At 32.3% G+C, this 15,612-nt stretch overlaps 1 protein-coding gene across 1 annotated transcript; it reads left to right on the plus strand.

The window, feature by feature from the left end:
- Window positions 1-5,352: 5,352 nt before the first annotated feature.
- On the plus strand, window positions 5,353-12,367 carry LOC129313800 (uncharacterized). Its single transcript, XM_054957204.1, has 5 exons — window positions 5,353-5,591; window positions 6,031-6,172; window positions 6,799-7,025; window positions 10,482-10,739; window positions 11,697-12,367. The coding sequence occupies exons 1-5, from the start codon at window positions 5,550-5,552 to the stop codon at window positions 12,000-12,002; spliced, it is 975 nt and encodes a 324-aa protein (XP_054813179.1). The 5' UTR covers window positions 5,353-5,549; the 3' UTR covers window positions 12,003-12,367.
- The last annotated feature ends 3,245 nt before the right edge of the window (window positions 12,368-15,612 follow it).

Here is a 15,612-nt window from a genome sequence, read left to right on the forward strand (position 1 = left end):
AACACACAAAAAAGTTGTCTTTCTCTTCTACTATGATTTGCCAGTTGAGCAAGGGGTGATAATTTTAGAGGAGGTAGAGGAACCATTATTGGGGATAACCAAAACAAAGTATAACCATGGATAATAATGAAAAATTTGATTGAAACAGGGTTCTTGTCCCATAAAACTTCAAAATGATAGATGTCATACATTAATCCTTCATGGAAAATAGGCCACATAGATGATGGATAAGGCGAAGTTTATTAATCACAAGCTTGATGTGAGTTCCTTTTTTCAAAATACATGAAGAAATTAGTTGAGAAGAAAATGAAGTAGAAATGAAACATGATAGACTAGGAAAAAATGGAGGAACACATAATGAACATGATGCAAGAAAAATAAATGTTTTTGAACTCGGACCAGACATCGAACTGGAAAGAGCAGCAGGTCACGGTTCTCACAGTTCAATTAGTTAAACCGATGGTCGAATCAGTGATATAAAAATTAAATAAAAAATAATATTTATATGCATATATATATATAAACAAGACATTAATTTGACAAAAAAAAACAATAATATATCAAGCAATACCACAAATCCACATTGTATAACATGTTCTAATGGCTCAAAATCTCAAAAAATAACATCACAAATTCAAAATATATGTCTCAAACATGTTCTAATTTCTCAAAGTCTCAAACAAAGATACCACAAATCTAAAATATATGTCTCAAATGTATCATTGCAAAGTTCACAACATCATAAGTTTAAATTTTCATGGCTTATCAAATATTGGGGGATCTTGGTTAATCCAAGCATGTGCAGGCTCAAAAGCATTAGCATCTTCACTAAAGCTATCAACATCCTCTTGAGCAAATAATTGTAAATCAAGTCCACCAATGGCTTCACCATCTGCCACATTGCCTCTTTGCTCATTATCTTCACAAATAAACATTTAATGTATATAATCAAATTAATGAGAATCACATGATAAGTGATAAAAAAAGTGAAAACATTAAGTAAAGAAGGCCAAACCTTCCCCATCCTCTTGAGGAATGATAGCTTTTGGTAGCACTGTGTCATCATAAATGAGATCTTGTTCTATCTCATCAACATTAAGTAAAGAACAATCATCTTCTTCCATTACCTAATAATCAATCTTATCAATCCTTTCATAATCAACAGGGTCCAAAACTTTCTTCTTGCTATCAACTCTAGTAAAAACACATGATAGTAACAAAGCATAATGATTCATGTGACTTATTTTTTATAACTACAAATGAAAGCAAAATTTTAAATAATTTACCTGTTCCTTAATTGAAAATTGTAATGAATATAAATGAATATAGACAAGATCATTTAATCTTTCATGCTCCAACTTATTCCTTTTCTTAGAGTGTATTCTTTCAAAGACACTCCAATTCCTTTCATAGCCCAATAAAGATGCAATTTGGCCTAGTATCTTAACAGACAAGTCTTTAACATTTGGAAAATTGCTCTCAAAATGTTTCCACCATTCATCTATCATGATAAAAATTAAGTCATTAGAATATATTTTAAAGATAAAAATAATAAATATCAAAGATAAAAGTATAAATTTTACCAGATCGCTTGGTTTTTGCAGATTCTATAGCCAATGGATGACTAAAGCTTATATACCTTTCTTGGTATTGTGTGCCTTCTAGCAAAAACTTGGTCTTATTAGAAGAGATTTTTCTATCTATCACATTAAGATATCCTTGCATAACCTCTAGCTTTCTAGAAAAATTTTCCTTATCATAAAGGAAACCAAGATTGAAGAGATATGCTACTATATGAAAATTTTGTCAAAGTTGAGAATCCCACCTTCTCTTAATAATACTTGTGTAAAGCTTGTATAGAGATTTTTTATGCGTCAAAGTATTCTTTATAGCTCTTTTTACTTTGTACATGCCATTATAAACATAGCCAAGTGAAGGTCGGGCATCAGAATCAATAAGTCTCAACAATCTAACAAGTGGTTTTACAATTTCAACAATAATTTTACAATTATTCAAGAATTGATTGTCCAATGCAATCATTGTCACATCTTTTGCCTTTGAATCCTTGTAATATCTAGATTCTACAAATGTCTTGCTTGCTATCAAATCTTGAATATCATGCTTATGTTCATAGACACTTTTCAAGGCAATAAAAATAGTGGCAAACTGTGTTGCTCCTGGGCGGATAATTTCTATCCAACCTTCTCTTTTCCTTTACCAATCTAGCAAAAAGACATGGTTGTAAATGAATTTTGAAACCATGGATGCACGTTTTACTAAACTACTAACAATCTTCATTTTGCCAATATTTGATAAAATCAAATTTAAGTAATAGGCAGCACAAGGAGACTAGAAAATAGAAGGAAACTTATCATTTAACAACCTTTCAGTAGCTTTATAATTAGCTGCATTATCAGTTACCAAGTGGATAACATTATATACACCAGCAAAAGCAACCATATCCATGAATAAGTTGCAAAGATTTTGAGCATCCTTAACAATATTTGATGCATCAACAGATCTAATGAAAATTAATCAACTGTCTATGTCTTTGATCTTGCTAACCATCAGCTATTATTGTATATCCAGTCTTAGCCTAAAATTTTATATATTCGTCAACTAATAATTGCAACTCCTTTTTCATGTCTTGCAATAATTTTGTTCTCATAGCATGGTAAGTTGGTCCTTTATAACTAAGGCCAATAGCTGAAATAGAATGTATCATAGGTTGATAATAAATAGACTTTACAGCATTCATAGGAATGCAACAATCATACAATCACCTAACCACAACTAAATCCGCTTTATGCAAAGCTTCTTTACTTGCAAATGCACTTTGAATTCTTGGCTGTGCTCCTGGGGTTATCCTTAGGGTAAAGAATTTGTCTCCAGCTGTAGATGCCTTTTTTTTTGGCCAGTTGAGATGAACATGGAGGAATCATTTCTTACACAATTTCATCATCCACTTCCAATGGATTGTCTTCTTCTTGTTTTCTCAATTTCTTAGCTGGTCTTTTTTGATCAATTTCTTTCAAGTTTGCCTCCAATTGATAGCTTAATATCATGTGGCACACTTTTACAACTAGTTGCATCTCCTTTTTTCCCAACAAGGTGTTGTTTCATTTTTTGTATTCCACCACCACCAAATTCCTTTCCACATTATAGGCATCTTAAGCGAGGTTTGCCACCTTTTTCATTTGGTATTTCAGTGCAATGCTCTCATGTAGGATCTGACTTAGCTCTAACAGATTGTGTAGATGCAGCATTAGATATTTGTTTAGATGACATTTTCTAAATTTAAATTGAAAGCACAAATGAAAGATGAAAAAGAGAGCAGAGCTAGAAATTAGATCATATCCAGAATAATTAGCTCATATCTAGAATTCTAGATCAATAAATAATAAAGTAACAGAAAATAGAGCAAACAAGCTTACATAGATAAATGGCTGGACAAATCGTGTATACATACTGCTCATTATACAAACTAAAATACATAAATAGAACATAGAAGCTAGAAATTGAACCTAAAAAGAGAGCAGAGCATGCCAAGAATCAAACAAGTTAGAGCAAAATGAGAATTATGCAGAGGCAGAGGCATGAGCTGGAGTTGGGAGGAGCTGGAGGCAAGTCGACTAGAGGCAAAGGCAGAGGTACGAGCTCAATACCTCGACGGCATCATGAAACTCAAGCCTTTGGAATTGGCTTGAGGTCATCTGAGTTTGCCTTCGCAGTTTGAGAATGGCAAGAATGGTGATGCAGAATTTGGGTCTACGCTGAGAATGGCGAGCAAGATGCAAGAGGGGGACGAATTAGAATCAAAGTACAATATGAGATTTGAGTGAGATTTCAAATTTGAAGTCTTGATCAGTTGATTGGAGATGAGAAACAGAGAGAGGTGAGAGCGAGACCAGAGGCACGAGACGAGTCTGAGCTCTAAGGTTGTGAGAGTGAGAGGTCAGGCAAGCTGTGGGAGTGAGGTCAGAGGTGAGGTCTTAGGTCTGTGCTTCTTTCTTGGGTCTTACGAGTTACGAGCCTTAAGTTTTTTTAAAAAATTTTTTTTACTTAACCCGAGTTGACCCGTATTGAACTAGCTCCAGGTTCTAAGTCAACTCTGGTTCAATGAAAATCGGGTGGTTATATCCGGGTCAATCCGATCCAACAGCTTAAGTAGTTCAATTGGTTGAACCAAACTGCTTTATTCAGGGGGTGACAGTCGGACTGTCTAGTTTGGTCCGGTTTTAACAATACTGGGAAAAAGAATATGAGCCTCTTTATCACAAAGAAACCAAGATCACCTTCCCAACAAAGACAAAGAAGACAAATGCGAGTGTCAACTTGTACTTCACCCATAAGAAGTTCCCTGATAGGTGTCAAACGTTTGGGGTCCATTTGTAGAAATAATAACAAGATAGACAAAGCAAAATATGAGAATAAAGGATGAAGAAAATACAGAAGCGAAGAGCACAGAATAAATGATACATAGAAAAAAAGAACAAAAGAGAAATAGCGAAGGAAGAACCCGTTGACGGAGAAATGTAGAGGATTGAGAGGAAGACAAAAGCCTAGATAACATAAAGACGGGGGAAGTGATATGAATAAAAGCATTAGTATAACCAAAGAGAGCGTTTAAAAAAAAAAAAAAGCGAAAAAGGACAAAAAAGACTCATTGGTCACCAAGAAACAATAGATTATTGGCATAAAATGGACAGAAGTTCAAATGAAGAATAACAATGGATATCATCAGAACAGAGAGTCAAAGACGAACGAGAAAACAATTACTGCTGGTACGATTAGGAATTCAAGATAATTGAATTCAAATTTGAAAAAATGTAAACACAAATTGATTGAATGGAAAACCGAACGAAGGCATTTGAAGCAACCAATGAAAATACAAAATTTGCTATCCAAAAGATGTATCAACCAATGAGTAGGGAGAATTAACTTCGGACCAATGAGAGAAAAATAAATTGACTAATCAGAATGCTTTTCTTCCTGATTTGTATATATTAGTTATTTAGTCATAGTTATAGTTATTAATTATTAATTAGTTATTAATAGTTAATCGGTAATAGTTACTAGTTAATTAATAGTTAATAGTTGATTGATTGAAAGTTAATTAATTAGTTGATACTTGATGATGATAATAAGGCTATTTTTCTTTTTATTCTTTCTTTTTTAACTTTTCACTTGTTAAGCTTCCGTTTGTAATTGCCTTTTTATGTATAAAAATTAAACACACGGGTGTAGATAGATAATTAGATATATGGATATAATTTAAATTTAAATAAATACTAAAAAAATTAAACGTGCTAATTAAATGGCTCCACCAGAACACTCCCGACTGATGTCACTGTCCCTTCCACTTCTCCATCGAACTTTACCTTCATAATTGATTCCCAAGTTCCAAGTTCCAAATTCTTTCACAGAATCTGAGTCATTGGAGCAGTCTCTACTTCCATTCTTCTCGGCTTCTGGGTTTATCAGTTTTTTCTGCCATCAAACCATCTCTTAGAACCCTTAACACAGAAGCTTCACTTTCATCAACGAAAATGGTTAAAGCTATTAGAGTTCACGAGCTGGGAGGACATGAGGTTTCTCTCTTTTTCTCTCTCTTCTTCTTGATTGTGTTTTCCTAATCGTCTGTAATCAGTGATTGTATTTTCGGTACTCATTTTGCGATGATTATGACAAACCCGATTGAGAAGTTAACTAAATTCCAATGTCGATATTGGCTCTGATAACAATGTTGTAATCAGCAGTTCCATGCTTTTCTTTTTCCATCTTTTGCACACAGCATAATGAATGGTCAAAGCTATTATCATTGTTCATGAATTGTCCTCTCAGAGTCTCAGGCGGATATGGTAGTGAATATATCTTCTTTTCAATGGCGAATTATTTGATTGAAGGGCATTCATTTTGGCAATGATTTTGAAAAACTCAATTTATGAAATTTGATTGTTACTTCGCTGAATTATTAATTTACTTGATATCTCAAATATCTTATTGGTTTAGGCATAACTTCTTTGATAGGTCTTGAAGTGGGAGGATGTGGAAATTGGAGAACCAAAAGAAGGTGAGGTTCGTGTGAAGAACAAAGCAATTGGGGTTAACTTTATTGATATCTACTTTCGAAAAGGAGTATACAAAGCACCCTCCTTGCCTTTCACTCCAGGTTTGTCCTTCATTTTGATTGTACATATTTGTTATTATAATTAATGAGTGGCACTAAAACATTCGAAAGCATTCTATTTTCTTCTCTTTTTCTCTCCATCTGATTAAGCAATTAGAAATAAAGCCTATAAAAGTTATACTCATTACATGGTTCTAAGACATTTAATCACCACCTTTTTAAGATAAAAAATTTAATATATCATTTTTACTACTGATTTAGCACATCACATCTCTCATTGACCAAAATGTTATATTAACATTTGTTGTCATTGCCAAGTAGTGTTATTTTGCTAGAGTGGCCTAAAAAATCTATTCTGTTTGTAAGCCTGCCTCAGCTGTTCATCACGTCCTTAATTCCTTCCCAGAGACATTCCTATTTTTACTTTTGGGGATCAATAACAAGAATGATCAACTCTAGACTTAGAAAAGAAATAAGCATCCTTAACTTTCCTTTGATGAAGCTATCATCTATATATTATTTGATTTAACAATTATGGAACTGAATTAAGACTTGAATATTGGCTTTGTTTGAACAGCCCTTGATGATGGAGATCTTAACTTTGCATAGAAGGCTTGGCCAAAGTATTGTGGATAAACTAACTTTCGCCCCTATTTTTAACATGGCAGGTGTGGAGGCTGTTGGTGTTGTGACAGCTGTTGGTCCTGGGCTCACTGATAGGCAGGTTGGAGATATTGTAGCTTGTTCTGGTCGACCACTAGGCTCTTATGCAGAAGAGCTGATTATTCCTGCAAATAAAATAGTCCCTGTTCCTCCCTCTATTGACCCAGTTATTGGGGCATCTATCTTATCAAAGGGCATGACAGTTCAGTTTTTACTCCGGCGTTGTTTCAAGGTTGTTTTTCCTTCTTGGTCTGAGCTTCAAGACATTGTTTCAAGGTTGTTTTTCTTTTGGTTAAATAATAAATTTGTCTCTAAGCTATAGGTTCATGAGTGTCTAAAACTCTAAATTCATTTTTGATGTAATGTTTCTCTTTAACTTTTGAAAATGATGTAATATTATATCTACCGTTAACAAATTTTAAATGCTAGTTGATTAAACAAATACAGAAAAGGATTGAGGAATTTGTTTTTTTTTTTACCTTAATTTTTGGGTCCTTTTCTATAATTTTTTTGGGAGTTATTTTCTATAATTTTCTGGTTAACTAATAGTCAAAGTTAACTTTTTTAATAGTAGGGGTGACATTGTACTGTTCCTAAAAGTAGAAAGGGTATATTCTAGAAAAATTGAGTTTGGGGTTTCAGATGCTCATAAATTTATAGTTTAAGGGTGAAATTGCTCTCTAATTCTTTTTCTTTCTTTGTCTGAGTTTCGGGGTTTGTTTATACGTTATTTAATTAGATTATAGCTTAAGCATATACTTTTCCTTTTAGCGTTATTTTTTTCTTTGAAAAACAAATGAACCCTTAGAGTAAGACCATTTTGCTCTAATCTCACTCTACTTTTTTTGTTTTGTTTTGTTATTAGTTAGCTTCTTGAAAGCTTGTGTATTATCATTCTACTATTTGTAGATTGATTAATTAGGAACAATATCAATGTTGGTGTTTTTTCTTAAACAATTATTGTTTTAATATTTTCAGATTTCCCATGCATAGTTTGGTACACTGAGCTTCTGCTTTTCATCTGTGTCTTCTAAGATGAATATTTTCAAAGTAATCTATGACTAGTAAAACTTCATTTTGTTCTAATCTCATTCAGATTTTTTTTGTCTATTAGCTTCTTCAAAGATTGTGTAGTATCATTCTACTATTTCTGTAATGATTAATTAGGATCAGTATCAAGATTTCAAGTGATAGATCGATAAAAATGTCTTCACGAAGCCAATTGATAATACCAATCTTTTATTGACATATTTATTGTTTTGGTTTTCATATTTTCCATGCATAGTTTAGCAGGCTGAACTTCTTCAGGTCCTCTATGCCTTCTAAATTAAATATTTTCAAAGTAATCGAAGTATGATTTCACAACCCCTTTTATTGCCAGTGTTTTAATTACTCAAAACATAACCAATGCTGTCAAATATTGAACCTGTTATTGTCAGTGATATTGGAAGCCATGCTTGATATACAATGGATTTTAATATTTTAACTAAGTACTATAATTTTCTTAAAAACACTATTCTGTTAAACTATTTTTCTCCATAGGTTTTATGTTTGTAACATAAATCTTTCCTTAATCCACAGGTACACTTGTATAAGTCAATGGTTAAATTTATTATTACAGTATACATAGATTTTGTCATCAACTTGCATAGGGAACATTTATATTGTAAATTTGGTAAAGGACTATTCGAAAATAATTTCGAAGTGAAATTGGGAGATCAAATTATACCTCAAGTGGAAAAGTTTAGATATTTGGGAGCCATTATTCAAAATGATGGCGAAATCAGTGGAGATATTTCACATAGAATTCAAGCTGGGTGGTTTAATTGGAGAAAAGCTAAAGGAGTTATTTGTGACCGTAGGGTGCCTAATAAACTTAAAGGAAAGTTTTATCGTACTGCTATCAGACCGGCAATGTTATATAGTAGTGAATGCTGGGCTATAACGGGACAGCAAGAGCATAAAGTTGGAGTAGCAGAGATGAGAATGTTACGATGGATGTGCGGACATACACGTAAAGATAAAATTCGAAATGAGCACATACGTGAAAAAGTGAGGGTGGCACCTATTGAGGAAAAAATGGTAGAAAATCGGTTGAGATGGTTTGGGCATGTACAAAGAAGACCAAGGGAGGCACCAGTGAGAAGAGTGGAACATATAACTTTGAGTCCGATTAAGAGAGGTAGAGGAAGGCCTAAGAGAACACTCTTGGAAGTTGTTGAACGTGATCTCTTAATTAATAATATTTCTAAAAGCTTAATAAATGATAGAGCACAATGGCGTCTTGCAATCCATGTAGCCGACCCCACCTAGTGGGATAAAGGCTTGTTGTTGTTGTTGTTGTTTGCATAGGGAACATCTAGTTTTTGTGCCCTATGTCTCTTTTTTAAAGTGTTTAACAACCATCCCGATTTACAGGTTGGTATGCCAAAAACACTAGTTAAAAATATATTAGATATTCATCCACTACTGTTATAGAAGAAAACAGGGAAACAATAAAAGTAAATTATTCATAAAAAAAGAAAGAGTAAATGATCTAGTTTTGGAGAGAGCACCCTCCTCTCAATTTGGCCCCAGAAAGTTCAAGCCTTTTGATCGGTCTAGTGCTTGAAATATTCTTCAGCTAAATTTGGGGGAAAGTGATAACTTCAGGGACTAACTGGAGAGGGTTTGTCTTGGCCTCTTGGGAAGATTAAATTGGGGGAAAAAGTAATTTTGCAAGAGCTTCATCACTAATTTACTCAAAAAATATTCATAAACTTCTCTGACTGATTCCCTTGTTCGTTGTGATGACTTGAACTAAATTACCTGGTAAGATTATTGCTATTCTCTCTATATTTTTGCTACCAACATATCTGGCCATAGTGTCTTGTTACTAAGAGGCCTGCTTTTATTCAACAGCCAAGGCATATTTGTTTATAACTTTGCCCCAGCATGAATGATGATAATCACTGTTGTTAGAACCGGACTGACTTGGTCGGGAACTGGCCTATGGTCTGGCCTGTTCAACCTCCCAGAACCAACAAGAAGTGAATGGGTCAAGAACTCTTTTTTTTTTCTAGTCTTTTGTAAACTAAAATTTTGTTATTTTGTATTTTTATTTGTGAGAAGAGTGGAACATATAACTTTGAGTCCGATTAAGAGAGGTAGAGGAAGGCCAAAGAGAACACTCTTGGAAATTGTTGAACGCGATCTCTTAATTAATAATATTCCTAAAAGCTTGATAAATGATAGAACACAATGGTGTCTTGCAATCCATGTAGCCGACCCCACCTAGTGGGATAAAGGCTTGTTGTTGTTGTTGTTGTTGTATTTTTATTTGTGTTGTGGTTAGTTTTTCTTGTGTTATATGTATATTTGATAATTTCTTAATGATTTTTGTTAATAATAAAAGCTTATGTTATGATTAGACAATTATTGTGGCATACTTGATGATTTTGATTATTTGTAATTGGTAATAAATAGTTTTATTATAATGTTGATGCAATTGACAATAAATTTGATATCTATGATGAGAATATAGGTACATATTGATAAAAAAAATATTTTTCATGCATTATCTTTTGAGACTGTTCAGTCCAACCATGGTTCAATAAACCAATACGTTGATTGGTTCAATGCCCGACCCAATTCTGATAACATTGATGATAATAGACACAAACATTGACATGGCCAAATTTTGTTGCAGGTTGAACCTGGTCACACAATTCTTGTCCATGCAGCAGCTGGTGGAGTTGGATCCCTATTGTGCCAGTGGGCAAATGCTCTTGGTGCAACTGTTATTGGAACTGTATCAACCGAAGAGAAAGCAGCTCAAGCCAAGGAGGATGGATGCCATCATGTGATCATCTATACTGAAGAGGATTTTGTTGCCCGTGTTAATGATATCACTTCAGGCGATGGAGTTGATGTAGTTTATGATTCTGTTGGAAAGGACACCTTTGAGGTAATACCAGGAAACTTATTTCGCTGTCAATCCCAATGAAATTTCAATATTGGTTATCTGCCTAGTTGAGTAGAAAAGTGATGTGTAGGAAAAGATACAATGCAAAACACTTGCAACAATATTGTTAGTGTTGTGCATTGTATGATGTTTTTGTAAGGAAGAATCCTATTCTGGTAGTGTTGTGTGCCCCCCCCCCCCACCAGAATGGTAGTGTTGTGTTTAAAGATTAGGGAGATGCTTGCAAATGACCAAGAATTGAAGGTTATATTGTTTTTTTTTTTTTTTTTGGGACTTGGATTCCCTCCACTGAGAGAATCCCTCCACCCTCTTTGTTGAGGGATGCTTGGAATTTGGACGGTCGAAATTTAAAACTTTTATTTTTTTTATATTTATTTTAAAATTATTAAAATTATTGAAAAAAATTTAATAATTCTACTTGATCACGAACCTGGGCAGTTTAGATTTAATTTGGACAATTGAATTTAATATTAATTTTTTTTATAATTTTTATGAATTAATATCCAGATATATTTTGGATAGTGAAAATTTAATGTTAAATTTTTTTATAAATTTTTATTTTGTGAATACAATATTAAAAATAAAGATATTCCTCTAACATTCACTTTCCAAAAATTATTTTTTTAAAAAAATATAAGTTAGAAATTTTACATTTAAATTGATCAAAGTAAATCTAAATAGTCAATTTATAAAAATTTTAACGCTAAATTTGAACTATCCAAGGTTCAGGTTGGTGATCAAACAGATTTATGAAAAAATTCTATTGCTTTATAATGCTTTAATAGATATAAAAAAAATTAAAAATTTTGAAGCTGGACTGTCCATATTCCATTGCTTCTCTGGATTCCATCAGCAGAGGGAATCCAAGTCCTATTTCTCCCCTAGTATGACAGTGTCATGAGTAAATTCCTGATTAAAGTGGGTTGTTTTGCTTTAAAGGGATCACTGGCATGCTTAAAGCTCAGAGGATACATGGTAAGTTTTGGGCAGTCCTCAGGCACACCTGACCCGGTCCCGTTATCTGCACTGGCTACAAACTCCGTCTTCTTGACCCGGCCAACCCTAATGCATTATGTCGTAACTCGGGATGAGCTGCTGGAGGCTTCCGGAGAGGTTTTTGCTAAGGTCGCTTCCGGCTTCTTGAAAGTGAGAGTCAATCACAAATACTCATTATCTGAGGCAGCCAAAGCTCATGCAGACCTGGAAAATAGGAAGACTTCAGGTTCTATTGTGCTCATACCATGAGCCAATATGTTGTTGAAGATCCTGAGTCCAAGTACGGATGTAGACTCACATCTCTCTTGGAAGGAAATATTGGATTTGTTGTATATAGATCATACTTCACAATTGACTGTGCTTCGTTCTGTTTTTTTTTTTTTTTTTTTTCCTTTGTGAAAATCAAGCCTATGTCTTTGATCTTTCATATTTGTGTCATATTTGTTGCTGTTTTAAGAGAAGAAATGGCTAGGAATATGGAAGGATCAATTCTAGTGCTGGTTTTACAGATAATGGCATCTAAAAATTCACTTTCAATGTGCAGTTGCACAAGGTGCTGACTAGATTATGTCTATGTAATTATCTATCATGGTAGAGTTGATTTATTGTGTTTAGTAGAGATAGATTTTACCGCAAAGGAAAATTACGAAGACTAACATTAGGAATGAATAGTTGACATGTATTGACCAAGTTTTCAATGAAAATTTTTTCAAGTCTATAACTGTCTTAATGTAATTCTAAATTTAATAAATTATATATTATTAGAAATATTTTAAAATTTAGTTTTTTAGTAAAATATTTTTTACATCACAATGCAACTTGCTTTATGAGGAGTGATCAAAAGAGTGATTAAAAGTGAAAATTAAAAATTGTGTGGAATTTTTATCTCACTATTTAACTTTAAACAATTATGATGTTTTTTTCAATGTTTTTAGAATCGATTGAATATTGAACCGGAAAAGTCAGTGATTCATGGTTTGTATAGTTCAATCGGGTTGGGTTAATGGTTAAACCTGTGACGTAATAATTAAATTAAAAAAATTATATATGTATATAATAATTTAAATATAAAAAATATATATGAAATTATTACTTAACTTTAAAAAACCAAATATTTTAATTTTATCATGACTTAACAAGCCATATGATACAATATAATATTAAATGATTAAAAAAATTAGTCATTTTCTTAAAAAAATTTGATAAAAAATAAAAAAAAATTTGAATAGTCCGGTTTTTTAAAAATTGGATCCAATTTTTGGCTTGATTTTGATTCCTGGTCTGACTGTTAGTTCGAAACGGCCCCAACCCAACTCAACCCCTAAAACGGTTTTTTTATATGAACCAAACCAGAATTTAGACCGGTCGACAGCCAGACCAATCCGACTGTCTAGTCTGATTCGGTTTTAAAAACACTATATTTTCTTTAATATTCTATGTTGGAATTTACTTTCAAATAAGATGTATTTCACATAAAAATCATTTGTATTGACTGAGTTGTTATCAGTGATGTTATTATCGCTCAAAACTGAATTTTTGCAGAATTTATATCTCGAAGCTTAAATTTCAAGTGCTTACAACTTTTTTCCTTAACTTTATTTTCAGAAAATATAACATTTTTGAAAATATAATGGAGTCAATTTTTAAGCGATTTAAACTTTAAATAAAAAGATTTTCATATATGTGAGATGATATGATTATTGACCAAACGTTTCAAAACATAATTTCATATTTTTATATCCCACTTTTAAATCTTGAAATACATGTTCTTGTTTTCAAATACTAATCAATACTATATATCTAAATAAATGAGTTTAATATAAAAATTTATAGACTAAAGATATTTTATCTAAGAAGTTGAAGGTTGTGATATATCCAAACTTGTATGTCTTTATTCTCTTAAATTATTCTTCAATTTTGAGTGTAGCATGTTAACGATAGCTTTAGTTTTTTCCTATTCACACTCACTGTTATCTTTACTTTAAACAATTTCCAATAATATATCATACATGAAAACCAATTGTTAATCCAAGCTTCAACATATGCATGAGCAGGGCAAGAACCACAACTATTGCCTGGGGGTGCCCTTAGCCCTCCCCTCACCCGTTACCCTCATGGCTCACGCTCTCCACGTTGTTAATTGATTTGACCCCCTCCTCCAAAAACAATTCCACCCCACTCGATCAAAATAATCTTCCACATCATGTTCATTGCTCATCACTCATTTTGAAACAATTTAGACCGTCCATATTAGATTTAACTACTTTTTTATTTTTTAAAATAAAAAGTTTATAAAATTTAATAAATTTATTAATTATCAATATGTGCAGTTCATATTTAATTAGGTCAATCTAAATTCAATATTATTTTTTATAATTTTAATAAATTAACCATATAGATTTTCTTTGAATTGTTTTAAATAGGATAGTTTAATAAAATAAAAATTTTGAATTCAAACAGTACAAAATAAATATGTATGGTCAATTTATAAAAATTATAAAAAATTAATATTAAATTTAGACTAATCTAATTAAATATGAATGGTATATGTTGATAATAAATATATTTATTTAAATTTTTATTTTAAAAATACAAAAAATAAAAAAGTAGTTTAATCAAGATGGTCTAAATTAATTCAGAGGTGATGAGTATCACCATTGATGAGCATGGAACGTGCTCCAATATATATATATATAATATATATTATAAGGTTAATGTTTAATTTTATCTTTGTACTTTGTTTTAGGAGTGCTAGGCACCTTGTACTCTTAAGTGGGGATATTTCTCCCTGAACTATTTTTTAAGGGAGAAAAAAAAATCTCCTCCTATCAATTGACTGTTTATTTTTGAATAAAATAGCAAATTTAGCCACGTACTATTTTTCCATAAGCATCTAGTGGCTTAAACTATTAAGTGGTGTAAAATGAATCCTCAACTTTCAAAAAAGGAACATTCAATAGTCCATTGTTAACTTTAGTCGATGATATTATGTGGGCCCATAATGGCACATGGCACTCCACGGGAACTATTTTTCAATGAGCATTGGATAACATATACTATAAAAAATAGACTATCCAAAACCTTCCTATCAAGTTTGACCAAACACTACTTATTTTCAGACTTGTGAGACCAACAACACGTTAATCTCTCAAATCTACTTGTCTTTGTTCTCAGTATCAACTTCAGAAGAAGAGGTTCAAAGAGTTCTTATTTGAAGACAATCCGAAGGATGATGCTAATGAAGTAAAAGCTTAATTTTATTACACGTGGAAGAAGCTTGATTCTAGTTTAATTTAGTAATGAAGTATTAGAAATTTGAACAAGACAGAGGAAGCACTCCATAACTTTCCTTTTCTTATTCACATAATACAAAGCTGTGGCTATTTGTTCTTAACTGAGACATCTCGAGATTCATCAATCAAAACTACAAATAACTTATCTCCCAGATCATCAATTATAACTTTAGTAGTTTCAATAGCAGTAACTTTAATGACATCAGCTTGTATTTTAGGAGCTGTTAATTTGATATTTTCATGACCCTTTGTCAAAACTTTGTGAATAGTCACATTACGATCAGCAAGAAAATCTACAAACTCAAGAAAGTTCCCTTAATTATTGGAAGATGATGACTCATCATTATCTCAAAAAGCTAATCCTTGACGTAATAAAAACCGAATACAATCAATTATTGCAGTTAAATGAGTTTGATAGTCCTCTTTCATATGATTAGACTGCCTACTTATAGAAATGTCAATATGTTTCTTTTGTTTCACTAGAACTTCACAATTTCTCCAAGTTTTATTATGAAAACTATTCAGATGAACAGTATGAAATTGAAACCTGTCAAGTTTTTTTTCAA

Source organism: Prosopis cineraria, unplaced genomic scaffold (assembly GCF_029017545.1).
Source record: "Prosopis cineraria cultivar Desert tree isolate PC_DT_omini unplaced genomic scaffold, ASM2901754v1 PC6, whole genome shotgun sequence".
NCBI lineage: Eukaryota > Viridiplantae > Streptophyta > Magnoliopsida > Fabales > Fabaceae > Prosopis > Prosopis cineraria.